This window comes from Cnephaeus nilssonii (genome assembly GCF_951640355.1).
Source record: "Cnephaeus nilssonii genome assembly, chromosome: 7".
NCBI classification, from domain to species: Eukaryota; Metazoa; Chordata; class Mammalia; order Chiroptera; family Vespertilionidae; genus Cnephaeus; species Cnephaeus nilssonii.
In genome coordinates, this window is record NC_137078.1 from 70226267 (window position 1) to 70242204 (window position 15938).

The 15938-nt window shown below is 37.4% G+C and overlaps 1 protein-coding gene across 3 annotated transcripts in view; it reads left to right on the forward strand.

Moving 5' to 3' along the window:
- ZFYVE9 (zinc finger FYVE-type containing 9) overlaps nt 1-15938 on the forward strand; it is a gene marked incomplete at its 3' end in the record, with an annotated part of 130264 nt that overhangs the window by 37269 nt on the left and 77057 nt on the right. For 2 of the 3 annotated variants that reach the window (XM_079777029.1, XM_079777031.1), the window contains exons 2-3: nt 4321-4426; nt 12665-12770. In XM_079777029.1, coding sequence (XP_079633155.1) covers nt 12701-12770 — 70 coding nt within the window. In that variant the 5' untranslated portion in view covers nt 4321-4426; nt 12665-12700. Of the gene's footprint in view, nt 1-4320; nt 4427-6155; nt 6258-12664; nt 12771-15938 lie in introns of all 3 variants that reach the window. The other variant, XM_079777030.1, reaches the window with a different exon arrangement.

Below are 15938 nucleotides of genomic sequence, written 5' to 3' on the forward strand. Positions count from 1 at the left end.
GTTGCCCCCAACTGCCCTCCTCTGCCGGCCCGGTCACCCCTAACTGCCCTCCCCTGCAAGCCTGATCGCCCCCAACTGCCCTCCTTTGCAGGCCTGGTCCCTCCCAACTGCCCTCCCCTGCTGGCCTGATGACCCACAACTACCCTCCCCTGCTGGCCATCTTGTGGCGGCCATCTTGTGTCCACATGGGGGCAGCCATCTTTGACCAATGGGGGCAGCCATCTTGTGTGTTGGAGTGATGGTCAATTTGCATATTACTCTTTTATTAGATAGGATTTTATAGGAAAGGCAAAATGGTGCTTCAGTTTCATGAGGCAAGAAGGGTTGGTCATGAGAACACAAACAAAGTTAGCTCAGAAAATGCTACCAGTTTATGAGGATGATCTCACATATATAGACAGTGACTTAGAAGACAGCAGTGGTACAATAGAAGTTGAAGAAATTGATATGTCTGGAACTAATAGTGATGAAGAAGAGAGCAGTGATGCAACAGAGGATGAATAAAGTGATATGCTGCATAATATTATAGTACTGGTTTGTAAACATTACCTGCAGTAATCTAAATAAAAATTTGTTCTGTTTTTTGTTTAAAATATTGATTTCTTAAGTTTGGGTTGGAAAAGTCAGGGGTGTCTTATACATGGGGGCGTCTTATACATGTAAAAATACAGTATCTCTTCTGGTTCTGGGGATTGACTGGGCCCAACTAGATGGTTCTCTCCTAGGGGTCTTCATGTAGTTGTAGTCAGACAGGGACTGGGGATGGAGTCAGTCATCTTGAAGCTTGCTAATTCACATGTATGAGGTTCATGGGCCAAATCACTTACATCTGTCCTTTCCATGTAGTTTATCTGGCATTATAACTGGATTTTAAGAATGAGTGTCCTGAAAAGTTACTGTAGTCTCCCTCCTGTTTTGCTCTATTAGTTGAGGTAGTAATGGTCTGCCCAGGTTTGGAGGAAGTGGATATAGATTTCACCACTCTTGTAAGAAATTTCTATGGGATGGGAGATATTGTAGCAGCCGTCTTTGGAAATAGAATCTGCTACACCTACTTGGAGAGCCCTGCCCAGACTAGGATAGGGAACCAAGAAAGAGGACTTTGGAATATTGAATATAGTTTTGTACATGTTGAGTTTAATTCCTTGCCAGACTTCTTGGTGGAAATGTTATTAAGTACTTTGGTTACTCAGCAGATACTGAATTTGTTCTGCGGTGAATAGTATTAATTAGCACCAAGATAGGAAACGATACTTAATTGAGAATATTTTTTAGTTTACCCTCCTCATTTTCTTTTCTTTCTTTTTTTAACCTATGGCCAGGATTTTGGAAATTATTACCTTCATAATTCTCTTCTGTTATAAACATGTCCATATCAAAGATTCCTATAAATTGTTTGCATCTTATATTTTAAATTTAAAAAATGTATTGCTTTTTATATATATAGCGAAACATTGATTTGTTGTTCCACTTACTTATGCATTCATTGGTTGATTCTTGTATGTGCCCTGACGGGATTGAACCCGCAACTTTGGCATATCGGGACGATGCTCTAACCAACTGAACTACCCAGCCAGGGCCGCATCTTATATTTTAAACATCAGTTTTATTTGTGTCATTATTCCTTATATGTTTATTTTTAAAATAAATTTTTGGTATCTTAATTTTAGGCGATTCTTTTTCTTTTCCCACATTATAATTAAAAATTTAATCTTCTATTACATATCCCAGGGAAATAATTTTTTAAAATCCTTGTTTTTCCACCCTGGCCTGGTGGCTCAGCTGGTTGGAGCATTGTTCCGTTTACTGAAAGGTGACTGATTCCATTGTTAAGCTGCAGGTTCAATTCCCGGTCAGGGTGTGTATAGGAAGTGACCGATTGATGTTTCTCTCTTTCTCCCTCTTTCTCTCTCCCTTCCCCTCACTCTGAAAATCAATTAAAATAAATCCTCAAGTGAGGATTTTTAAAAAATCCTTGTTTTGTTGGGTTTTTTTTTGCTTCCTTTTTCAGTTTTTATATTTGAAAGTAAAAATTTAAGTAGTTTGGGTTTTTATTCATTGAAATTCACATATCTTCAATTCTCTTTTCTTTTATTAACAAATAACATACATTTATCCTAAGAAAAATTAGGTCTATGGAGGCTTGAAAACAGTGTAAATCACCCAAATTCTGTTGAGAGATTCTCCATTATATTTGGGTGTATATTTTTTAAGACTTTTAAGTTTCTCCCCAAATATGGAGTCTTACCTTTTGTACCATTTTGTAAATTGCTCCTTTCATTTGCTGTTTAGATTTTTCCTAATATTTTACTATTTTAAACATCAATCTAACAGTAACTTATTCTACATCTTTTCTGTTTATCCGAATACTTCTTTAAGATAAATATCTAGAAGAGTAGTTATTATGTCAAAGGGCCTGTGATAAAATTTTGCAAACTATTTAAATCCTTATCACTTTTTTCTCTTCCACTAGAGAATTTCTCCATTTTTTTGATTCGCTCTTGCATTTGCTTGCTGTCCCTCTCACCTGTGACATACATTCACAAATATTTATTTCTTAGGGAGGAAGAAATCTTTATCATGAAGTTGATTACTTAAATATGACTTCATTAATTTCATACAATTTATTTCTTCATGAAGCATTTATTGAGCACTATTTGGTATACCGTGGATTACAGGGAAGGAAGACATAGCCCTTGTTCTCCATGAACTCTCACAGTCCAGTGGGGGAGATAGACATTCCAGGCATACCAGAAGGTGGAGATCAGGTACAGGGTTGAAAGTAGATTGACTAAGGAAGATGTCCTGTCAAGTCATAATTGTAAAGTTGAGACCAGTCACCATCTGTGTGATTTTTTTAATTTTTTATTCAGCCATATTTAAGCTGTTTGGGGGAATGTGTGAAGTAGGTACTAGTAGACAGTTGGACTTAACCAGGCTTGAGGCTTTGCCAGCTGAGACTAGACGGTCAAAGAAATATGATTCCAGAAAAACACCTGTAATCTTTAGGATAGTTATTGGACTTGTCTCACACACATACCGGATTTGACTTTGAATCTATAGAATTAATTTTTTTTGTTAAAAAAAAACTTCAATTAGCTAGGTATTACAGAGGAGTCCCTTACTTTGCCTCATTCTCATTTGACTTTGTCCCTTTCATACCTAATATGATTTAGTTCTTCTTGATAAATGCAAGTCTATATTTTTAGCATCAGCAGCTCTTCTCATATAGAATATGTAGCCTGTACATATTTTTTCAAGTTCTCAAGATAGAAAAATCTTTTACCAGTGATTTTCGTTCCATATTGTTTTATTGGTTTCTGGAGTTTTAGGCCTTTTTCTTATTCTCTTATTTTTTAGTAAGCACATAATTTTCACATCAGATAATGGAACCATGTTTGTAATAATATCAACAAATTTCTTTTAGTGCCTCATTTTATTTTTAAAATTAAACGGTGTCCATTAGATCATCTCTAATATACGTTCTTTTTTTTTCTAATATACGTTCTTGTTTTGAAAATTCTATGACTATATGATAGATATTTTATAGTGCTAATATGATATTCTTAGTTTTATTATGATTAGTTTCATCTACTAATCTTGTTCAAGGCTAAATTAAACTCTTAATGAATTTCGAATTATCTCTGAGCAGTTATAGAGGCATTTGTTGGACTACTATAACTTCATGGATCTTGTCATCTATTGAGAAGAAGGAAATAACATCCGAGAAAACTTTGGCTTTTGCATACACCTGATAGTATATGTTAAAATTGGGTTAATAGATCCATTGCTACTAAACGGAAGAGTACTGGGATCATAAGAGACTCCATTTGGAGGAAAACAGTTGTTTGGCAATAAAAATCTTAGCAGGAACTTTTGAATCTCATTTTAAGAGTTCTATATAGGTAGAAAAAAATCCCACTAACAAGGACTTTCTTGTGAAGCAGCAGGTTTGTTAGCTTTGGATTCTTGGGGAGTCTATTGTAACATAAATCAGTGGTATTATTATGAATTAACATAATTAAAGGCATTGGGTAGAAAGGGCCTGCCTTGATGTTTCACTCTGTATTATATATTGAAAATAAGAAGTGTGCAAAAAGTCTTAATTGTTCATTGTAACATTTACCTGTTGGCCTTTTTAGACAATAAAATGTGTCTGCTGCTGCATTACATTTCATGCTGGCCAGCCACATCTTCGAATCTGTAGATGTAATTGTAATTTATTGTAGCTTTTATTTGTCTGGCTATGATAGGTTTATATGAAGAAAATTACAGCTTCTTGCTTTTGCAAATGTAATGAGCAATGTGTTTTTTCTTTAGGATCAAACAGAACATACTGAATCAGCAGGACTGGCTGGCAGTGCAGCAAGCATCATGATTAAGCACAGGGAAGTCTGTTTCTTATCACATGTGTAAGGGGAAAAAGGTAAGAAAACCAATGTTCATATTTCTCTTAGAGCTTGAACTTAAGAAAACAACTAGATTTATAGAAAATAATGCTTATGTATATATACTGCTTGCTTCATTAATAACATTGCCTCTTGTTAAATCAGGAGTGTAGTTTTAAGAAAAATTTGACTTAAATTCAGAACAAAAGGATATTTTTAAATTACTGTTGAATTATGTAAAAAATGCTAACTTCTCTATCAGTGCTTTTAGAGTCAATTTCTACCTTGAGCATACATAGTAATTTCACCATGAAGAAGAACATGGATTTGAGCAATATTGTTAAGAGCAAATAATAGTAATCTCCCCAATTAGTGCCATTTATATTTCTTATTCATCATGCAAGAGTTCAATTAAAGCTAATTTTGGGGCAGGGAATCAGAAATATAGATTTAATTACATTATTTTGAATTTTTAGACTACTTATGAAGAGCAATACTTTTAAGAAAATTGGAAGTAGTGCCCTGGCTGGGTAGCTCAGTTGGTTAGAGCCATCATCCCAGTTTGCCAAGGTTGTGTGTTCAAGCCCCATCAGGGCACATACAAGAATCATCCAATGAATGCATAAATAAAGAGAAACAACATCCCTGACCTGTTTTGCTCAGTGGTTAGAATGTCAGCCCGATGGCTGAAGTCAAGGGCATGTGCCTTGGTTGCGGGCTTAATCACCCGACCCGGGGAAGGGATGCCAGCCGGAGGTGCCCGATTGATGTGTCTCTCTCAAATGGATGTTTCTTTCTCTCTCGCTCTCCATCCCCTCTTTCCCCCTCCCCTCCACTCTCACTAAAAAAAATCAATGGGAAAAAATATCCTTGGGTGAGGATTAAACAAAAAAAAAAGTGGAACAACAAATCACAAATTGATGTTTCTCTCTTATACTCTTTCCCTTCTTTCTCTCTCTCTAAAACCAATTAATAATAACTAAATACATCTACGCTTATTTGTAAAAGAAAAGAAAATTGGAAGTATTTTAATAGGTCTTTAGAGTAGGAATCATTGGCTTTTTCCTGACTAGAAATCATGTTTGATTATTTAAGGGGTAAAAAATGGTGGTGGGGTAGAGGGTATATAGATGAGATTGGTTTCCAAAACTGATTGCATCATTCACTAATTAGTAATTTCGTATATTCTGGCTGAGTTTCTGGTTTTCCATGTAAGCTTTGAGGATAGAGGCAGGGTCTAACAGTGTGTGACAGGAGACTGAGCTTCTTTTCTATTCAGTTGAGAGTGGAGCAAAGACATTTAGCAGTAGTGCCTTCCTCATCAAAACTTCTGGGCCTACAGTTAGCAAGGTATTTCTTGTCCCCTAGCCTTCTCACATGGGAGTATGAGAGGGGAGTGCCCTTCTCTGCTTTCATGTGGTGAAATTTTATTCTTCAGGTGCCACTTCTTTAGGAAGTTTTCATACACTGCAAAGATGGTCAATAATAATAATAAATAATAATAAATAGTCAGCAATAATAAATTATTATAATATTTATTACTATACCTTACCCAAAATTATGCACCCTTGCAGTTTGGATTCACCTTTTCTTTGGCTCCATAGCACCAGTACATACATGTCAATTAGTATATACCACATGTTTTTGTTTGTTTGTTTGTTTGTTGTTGTTTTTTAGGAATTACTGGATAAAGGCTTCCATATTCAAACAAGTTGGGGAAGTTTTATTTTGTTTTTTTAAAAAATATATTTTACTGATTTTTTACAGAGAGGAAGAGAGAGGGATAGAGAGCCAGAAACATTGATGAGAGAGAAACATCGATCAGCCGCCTCCTGCACACTCCCCACTAGGGAAGTGCCCGCAACCAAGGTACATGCTCTTGACCAGAATCGAACCCGGGACCCTTCAGTCCACAGGCCGACGCTCTATCCACTGAGCCAAACCGGCTAGGGCACCACAATGTTTTTTTTAATATTTTAAATTCATTTATCCATCTCCTCTATGAAACGTTAGGCACTTTTAGGCCAAGGACATTGTTTTATTTGTCATTGTAACCTAATGACTAGGACAGTGCCTGGTAGTTAGTAGATGCTCAGTAATGTTGATGCATGTATGTACACATTTATTGCAATTAGTATGCAGTGGTTGGCAAACTCATTAGTCAACAGAGCCAAATACCAACAGTACAACGATTGAAATTTCTTTTGAGAGCCAAATTTTTTAAACTTAAACTTCTCCTAACGCCACCTCTTCAAAATAGACTCGCCCAGGCCGTGGTATTTTGTGGAAGAGCCACACTCAAGGGGCCAAAGAGCCGCATGTGGCTTGCGAGCCGCAGTTTGCCGACCACGGGTATATGGCATAAAGAGGAAGTACCAGTGAAGGAGCCAGAGAGGCAGTCAGATCAGTGCTGTAAAAGACAGATTCAGGAGACTGTTTAAAAGCTCTCTGGTCCACAGAATAAAAAAGAAAAAAAGGGGTCTACAAGCCCAAAGACAAATGAAGAGATCCTCAGGAAGAAACTACTGAAGTGAACTTATTACATTCCTTTTTGAGATGTGCATATATAATATTTAGTGACTTGTTTTTAAAAGGAGATGGGTACTTTTATAAAAAGGCAAGTAAAGAATCCTGACATAGATTGAAATCTTTTGAGAGTTACAGTTTATGCAGTGATAAGCCTGCCCCTCTCCCAGGTCCTCAGGAGACCACAGGTTTTCTTTGGAAAATGAAACTAAAGAGGCTTGCAGAGATCAGGGATGAGGCACCATAGGATTAAAGGAAATCCTATGTATTGGCAAGTGAGACCCATTCCCTCTCTTTCCTCTGCTCTTTCAGAAGGTGATTTTCTGGTATTATAGCTCTGCACCCCCTGACAGGAGATTATGAGTCTTCTCTGGAGTCCAAAGAAAAAACTTTGTATACTGACGTTTTGAGGTCTTTCAGTGAAATAGTTGTGTTCTCCACTCATTGGAAGCCTTCTAGTTGAGAAGCCACACATGCAGAACTTTGCAATTGGCTTTTAGTACTTCATTTGTTCAGTAGTTAGGCATTTGGGGAACGGTCCAGTGTGAAAGACAGAGACCAAAACACAAAAGTACAAAAGAGGAACTTGAAGGAAATGATATTGGAAACAGAAGAAAGTTTGAAAACAAAAACAAAACTGTAGGTAATTACATCAGAGAGGTAAGAGAAGTAATTATATCCATGAAATAAGATCAAGATATCATAAAAAGAATCAGAAAAAGAAAGTGCTGTGGAAATTAAAAATATAATAGATACTTTTGGTGCATTTTAAATAATTTAAAAATGATCTCAGGTTTATAGAAAAGGCGCAAGTATATTACAAAAAACTTTTTTTCTCTGAACCATTTGAGTGAGTTGCTAGCTATATGCTGTGTCACCTTTGAAACTGTTTCCTACAAACAAGGACAGTATCCTACATAATCACAATACAGCCATCAAAGTCAGGGGATTAACTGATGCATTACCACCACCTAATTCTCAGACCTTAATCAAGTTTCCCTAGTTGTACAAATACTGTTCTTTTTGTAAAGAGGATCTAGTTTCAAATCACGTGTTGCATTTAGTTGTCATGTCTCTTTAGTCTCCTTCTTTCTGAAATAGTTCTGTGGTATTTGATTTTCTTGACCTTGACATTTAAAAATTGCAGACCAGTTATTGTAGAATGTCCCTCAATTTTGGTTTGCCTGCTATTTCCTCACGACTAGGTTCAGGTAATGCATTTTTGGTGGGAATATCACAGAAGTGGTGCCGTTTTTGTTTTTAATTAATAACCTTTATTTTTTAAGAGCAGTTTTAGGTTCATAGCAAAATTGAGCAGAAAGTACAGGCTGTTCCCCAAATACTCCTATCCCTACTCCTTGTTACCCACGCCCCATCCCACACATATAGCCTCCCCCAGTATCAATATTGCTGTGTCCTTTTCATTGCAATTCATTAGGGAGCACAATTTCTATTATTGATAACTAGAGGCCCAGCGCATGGAATCGTGCGGGTAGGGTCCCTAGGGCCTAGCCTTCTGCGATCAGGGCCATCTTCTGCCCATTTGCCAGTCCCCAGGCCGAACACCACCTCCGCCACCGGGCTGCCAGGCCGTTGGGATCACCAGCTCATCCCCGGCTGCTCGGGGGCTCAGGCCTGCGGGAAAGCAGATGCTGGTGACTTCACTTCCATGTGTGTGCACCGGGCCGGCCACTGATGGAACACACTGCCCTTTCGGGGCCGCTCACGCAGGCGCCACTCTGCTGCTGCTGCTGCTGCTGCTGCTGCTGCTGGGGGAAGGAGGGACCGAGAGGTGCTCAATGCACTCATGGTGACCAGTTGTTTAGTTGTCACGGTCGTCACGGACACTGGCTTTTTATATATATATATACTAGAGACCCGGTGCATGAAATTCGTGCACGAGTTAGGGTCCCTAGGCCTGGCTGGCGATTAGGGCTGATCAGTTTCCTGGCCTCCCCACCTCCTCCTTCCCTCACTACCTCAGCACCCCACACCACCGCTGGTCGCCTGCCATGTTCCACACCGCCCCCCTGGTGGTCAGTGTACATAATAGCGAACAATCAAACTCCCATTCTCTTGGTTGAACTCCTGAGGGGACACTTTGCATATTAGCCTTTTATATATATAGATATATGTTCACTTTGATCACCTGTGTAAGGTAGTATCTGCCAGGCTTTGTCTCTGAAGTGACTTTTTTTTTTTAATTTAAAAAATATATATTTTATTGAATTTTTTTTTACAGAGAGGAAGGGAGAGGGATAGAGAGTTAGAAACATTGATAGAAACATTGATCAGCTGCCTCCTGCACACTCCCTACTGGGGATGTGCCCACAACCAAGGTACATGCCCTTGGCCGGAATTGAACCTGGGACCTTTCAGTCCGCAGGCTGATGCTCTATCCACTGAGCCAAAAGAATTAGGGCTTCTTTGGTAATTAGTATTTTTGTGGAGAGGAACTTTGAAAGTATGTAGATATCCTATTCCTCATCACACTTGGGATTTATTCATTCATGTTGTAAAGACTCATGGTTTTCTTTTTTATTCAAAGGGTTGTAATCCATTGCTATCATTATTTATTTTGATGCTCAAATGTCTCTGATTTGGCCTGTGGGAGCTCCTTCAGGCTGGTTTCTGTGTCTTTTTAACATGTCTCAATCATTCTTGGAGCACTTCTTTGCTTTCCAGTACACAAGATAAATATTCAAGGATCTTCTTTTTTTAAAATTGAAATATAATTCACATACCATAAAACTCAGCCTTTAAAAGTGTATAATTCATTGTTTTATTAATACTTACAGAGTTGTGCAGTTATCACCACTGTCTAATTCCACATTTTCATCATCCCAAAGAGAAATCTGTATCCATTAGCAGTCACTCCCCATTTCTCCCAATTCCCCCAACTCGTGGCAACTACTGATTTACTATCTGTCTCTATGGATTTGCCTAGTCTTTACATCCTACATAATAAAATGGTAATATGTAAATTACCATCACTCCGCTATGCCCACGATTGGGCCAGCAGGAGGCGCAGGGGGCGGGACTCAGGGTGGCCGGGGTAGCTGATTGGGCCAGCAGGACGCTGAGCTCGCGGCGCCAGTGGCGCCGCGAGCTCAGCGTCTGTGCCATGGCTGCGCCGGAGGCTTTCGGAAGGCCTGGTGCACCGGCGGACAGCCGGCCAGCTCCCCCGCGATCAAAAGCCAAAGCGGGGGAGCTGGCCGGCTGTCTGCTCCGGCACAAGGCCTTTCGAAAGCCTCCGCCGCGCCGGAGGCTTTCGGAAGGCCTGGTGCACCGGCGGACAGCCAGCCCGCTGGTGCACCAGGTGCATGATTAAATCATGCACTGGGCCTCTAGTTTCATATAAATGGAATCATATAATATATAGCTTTTTGTGCCTGCTTTTTTTCAGTTACCATAATATTTCCAAGATTCATCCATGTTGTATCATATAACAGTACTCATCCATTTTTATCATATAATATTCCATTTTTTCAATATTCCATATCACATTTTATTTATCCATTCATCAGTAGATAGATAATTTAAGTTGTTTCCAATTTTGGCTGTTATGAATAATGCTGGTTATGAGCATTAGCAGATAACTTTTTGTATGAATATGTTTTCATTTCTCTTGGTTATGTATAAACCCGGGAGTGGAAAAGCTATGCCAAGTGTTAATAATTCTGTTTAACTTATTGAGGAAATAACAAATGTTTTCCAAAGTTACCACACCATTTTACTTTTCTCCCAGCAGTGTTTGAGGGTTCTCTACAACCTCATCAAAGGTCTTGTATTTTTTCTACTCCAGTTTTGTCATCAGCCATTTCTCCCTGGAGCTCTGGTTCATTTTAGTGGATAACAATATGTAAAAACCAAATCTGGTGCTATGTATACTTATTACTTCTTGGAGTTGAGGTGGAGCTTTGCTGTTCCAAGATCCTCTATGGAAAGAGCTAGAAAATACACACACACACACACACACACACACACACACTCACTCACTCCTGTACATTTGCATTATATTTATTGTTATAAGCATCTATGTTTATTGAAGTCCATGAGTTCACATTGATACCTCAAATTCCAAACTAACACTGCAGGGTTCTTTATAGTTTTCTCCTTTTCCACATTTTAACCCCTTTCTTCAACAGAGATAGACTTTCTCTCATTGCCTTTCATGTAATCACTTATTTGATCTATCTCTTTACCTGTAACCAATCTCCTATCACTGTCTTCTTCTCTTGGACGACTTCTTCTCCTTCTTCTCCTCCTCCTTCTTCTCCTCCCCCTCCCCTCCCCCTCCCCCTCCCCCCTCCTCCTCCTCCTCCTCCTCCTTCTTCCTCCTCCTTCTTCCTCTTCTTCTTCTTCCCCCTCCTCCCCCTCCTCCTCCTCCTCCTCCCCCCCCCCTCCCCCTCCCCCTCCCCCTCCCCACCCTCACCCTCACCCTCACTGGGAATTGAGCCTGAAACCTTTTGGTGTACAGGACTTTGCTGTAACCAACTGAGTTACCTGGCCAGGACAATTTTTGCCATTTTGCCTCTTTATTGAGCATCTCTCTTTCTCACTTCCCTTTCTCACCCCCACATTCACACTCCAATACTTTTTTCTCTCTCAATCATTCAAAAGTTAATTACAAATAGCACAACATGTCTTTCTCAAGTAGTTTAGCAGGCATTTCCTAAGAGTAAGGGCATTCTCTTACAAAATCAAAATACAGTTATCACATTCAAGAAAATGATTGTTAATTCACTATACCGAATGTATGGTTCAAATTCCTCTGCTTATCCCATAAATGTTAGGTTTTGCTTTGTTTATGAATATGTGCATGTTTTATTGAGGATCCAGTCAGTGATCTCTTTAGTCTCTTTAATTTAGAATGATCTTGTTTTCTATAACACTGAATTTTTTGAAGAATTTAGGACAGTTATAGAATAGATTCTAGATTTGTCTAACTGTTTCTTCCTGATTCAATTCAAGTTAAACATTTTTGGCAAGAATACTTGTAGGTGAAGTTTTAAACTTCTCATTGCATCACATCAGGAGATGCATAATGTCAGCTTGTTAAACTATAGGTGATATTTGATAATTTGGTTAAGGTAGTGATTACCATATCTTTTCATGGTTAAACAGGTAGTGATTACCATATCTTTTCATGGTAAACATACATTTTCTCCTGTGTAATGAATAAGTCATCTGTGGAATGATACTTTGAGACACTGTGAATAGTTTCTTCCCTAATAACCATTTAACAAAGGTTTTAACATCTATTTTTGATGCTTGCCTGAATTAATTATAATTGAAGTTTAATACAACTTACTGGCTAGCTGTGTATACACTGTTCACTTATTCATTTCAGAGGTATGTATTGAAAAGATACTACATTAGTCTCTGTGCTAATCATTTGGTGAGCACAATCAAGTGTTTGTCTTTGTGGTTTCTACAGTCTTGTGGGAAAGATTGACATTAATAAAATAGTCACATCAGGGTGTATTGATAGATTTTTATAAATATTATAAAGGAAAAAATGGAGTGCTGTGAGAGATTATAAAGGGAGATCACCTTTTCTAGGGATTCAGGGAAGACTTCCCTGTGAAAGTAAGCTAAGCTGAAAGATTTAGAATTATTTGGGTAAGGAGGAATGTGTTGGAGGCAGTTGGGTGAAAAGTTCCAAAAAGGGACCTTTTGTATCAATTGTTTTGTCTATAAATTATATTTTAACAATTGAAAATGTAATACAAATTTGATCTCTCTAGATTTAAACAAGTCTCTTAAGCGGTGTTTCCTCACTGATGGAGAATTACTTTCAAGCAGAAGCTTACAACCTGGACAAGGTTTTAGACGAATTTGAACAAAACGAAGGTGAGAATTACTTTGGTAAAGGTATTTGAATGTATTTATGATATAGAGAATGTGGGGTTATAAGAGGATGAAGTACTTTTTAAATATGTAAAAGCAGGTCCAATGACTTAATAATGTTATGTATTAATAGCCAGGGTAATAACTAACATTTTAAATCACTGTGTCAAAATATTATGCTAAACCATTTACATGGATTTTATAATTTTATCTTTAATCCCATGAAAGTAGATCTTATTTACATTTTACAGATGAGAATAGAGGCACAGAGAGGTTAAGCAACTTCCTCAAAGTTATTTTGCTAATAAGTGGCAGGATTAGAATCCAGGCAGTATGATACTAGAGCCTTAACTCTCCTCTACTATATACAACCATCTATGGTCAAAAAAAGCTTTAAAATGTGTGATCGCATTTCCTAAACTAAGAAAAATTGCTTTTTGAATATCAGTTGACCATTAAAGTCAAGATATATTTTAAGGCTAATTTTAAAAGATTAAGCAGCTGTCAATATGGTTAATTAAATTATGCCTTTTTAAGGCTCAGTCTAAAAATGTCTACTTAAGATTCACTAGGGAGCCCTGCCAGTGTGGCTCAGTGGTTGAGCGTCGACCTATGAACCAGAAGGTCACGGTTCGATTCCCAGTCAGGGCACATGCCTGGGTTGCAGGCTCCATCCCCAGTGTGAGGCGTGCAGGAGGCAGCCGATCGATGATTCTCTCTCATTGATGTTTCTATCTCTCTCCTCTCCCTTCCTCTCTGAAATTAAATAAATAAATAATATATATATAAAGATTTACTAGGGTAATGTTTTCCTTAAATTCCCCTCTCAGGATGACTTGAATGGATAAGCCATAGTTAAATCTGTTTCACCTTATCCACCTTCCTTGGTGTTCTCTGTTTCTAACAGGAAATGACATGTAACAAATTTACGGAGTGATATATTTCCAGCTAAAGTCCATAATTTTAGTATGGACTCCAAACCTTTACCCATTGATTCAGGTTGTTATTTGATGGCAGTTGGGAAGAAAGATTAGTCTTGATTTTGTTGCTTTGGGTCTATGATAGAGGAAGCCTTAAAGAGAATATGGGATCATTGGGGTAAGGAGGGAAAAGGGAGAGAAATGATACCTGGAATGGCTTGCTCTTCTCATATTTTACCATTGATGACCCACAGCTAACCCACAATCCTAGGTTCATTCCTGATTCACGTAAATGTGAAACCTAATCATTTGGGATTTTCTTGGATCTAGATGATCTTTATATATACCAAGGTGGAACGTGTATTATCCTCTTAGTTTGAATCATTTATACAAGTATTTTCTCAGTCCTTTCTTTGGTTTGGCCCTCTATGTATTACAGTTATTTGTCATGAGATATCTACACAGATACTACACCTAATCTTGTGAATACTATACTTTTAGAATGCCACTTACTCTAATTAATAAAACATTAGTTCATTACATCACTCTTTTTGCCACTTCTTGTAGACTCTAGTAGGGTACTTTGTATATAGTTGCTTTCGAATACATTTTTGTTGAGTCAATAAAAATTGTTTCCCTTAGTTTAAAAATAGAGTAATTGCATTTAAAAATAACTCCTTTAGGAAAAAAAAAAAAGAACTTCAGAAGCTACCTTCTTGTTTGTAACTAAATTATTCATTTGTTTTGAACTATCTTTTTTGTTCAAAATCTCAGTGCCAGTTGCGTTAAAACTACAGTCTCTAGCTGGTACCTTTCCAAATTTATTTTAAATGATCTCTCATTTTGTGTTAATTTCCTCCTTTTAATGAAAAATATACTACACACAGACTGAGATAATACTAAATATTAACATTATACTCAGGTAGTAGGTAGTTGAAAAATGAAATGAGTACCTGATCATTCCTGTTACTAAATATGCTTGTAAGAAGCAATATTTCTTTTTTTGTTTCCTTGAACCAACTTGAAAACATGACTTCCTTTTTTAAAGGAAGTACATACTACTAAATCTCATGTCTCTGCTACCCCAGATTTGATAAACTCAGGATTTAACACTTAGATACTAAGCCATTCTCCACATAATCTGATGTTTTATGGCCTTTGTAATCTGTCCTTTTAGATTTTTTTCACTACTTTCTTACTTGAATTCTTCTTTCAACCCAAACTGATTTGGTTATTGCTCTCAGATAGTTCTGTTGGGTTCTATACTTTTCCTTGTTCTCCTGTTATGACTGTCCTCTTTTCCAGACTTACATAGAATTGTCTTTGAAGCCCAGCCCATTTGCTTCTGCTTCAATGAATTCAAGCTCGCTTTCTCAGCCTGTAAAATATCTTTCTCCTCTGAATTTGTTTTCTGCTACTACATAATAATTTTCAAATACTTATGCTACCCTGTACTGCTAATTAGATATTCATCTGTATTGTATCTATTTCTTATTTGCCCAACTAGATTATGTACTTCTTGGAGGCCAGAGCTATCATTTAATCTTCATGTTCCTCAAACCCAATGCTTTTACTATGGTAGAAACTCACTTAGCATATATTGATTGTGTACTTACTACATACCAGAGACTATGCAAAGTAAGGACTTACACTGGTGGAAAGAAATGGTTTCTGCCTAAAAAAGTCAGGTAAATTAACCATTGCATTACAGTGTAATAAATACTTTAATGAAGATATGAAGAAGGTGCTAAGGGAGCATTAAAGATTAATGTTACTACTGAGGGGAAATATATCTGCATAATTTTAGGATTATGATTTATCAGATTTAAGCAAGAAGAAAGCAAGAAGGGTAGTAAGTGCATTATTTCTTATTTTTCTAATTAACCTTACACATTGCACTGTATCTTGGGGAAAATAACCATCATAGTTATGATCTGCTAAAAAGTAAACAGGAACATGAAATTATGCTTATTGATAGGATATGTGTAGATTGACTTAATAAGGTAAATGAATATTTTCTGCCAAATGTCCTTGATAATGTAAATATGAACCTAATTAATATATTGTGACATGGTTACAAGCAGAATTTCACACACTGTAGTAAACTTTTAAAAAACTTATGGACAAATTTCAAATATATACAAAGTAAACAATAGTATAGTAAACTCTAGTGTACCCATTACTTACCTTCTACAGTGATTGACATGCTGCCATTTTGGTTTCATTTATATCTTCAACCACTTCTCACACC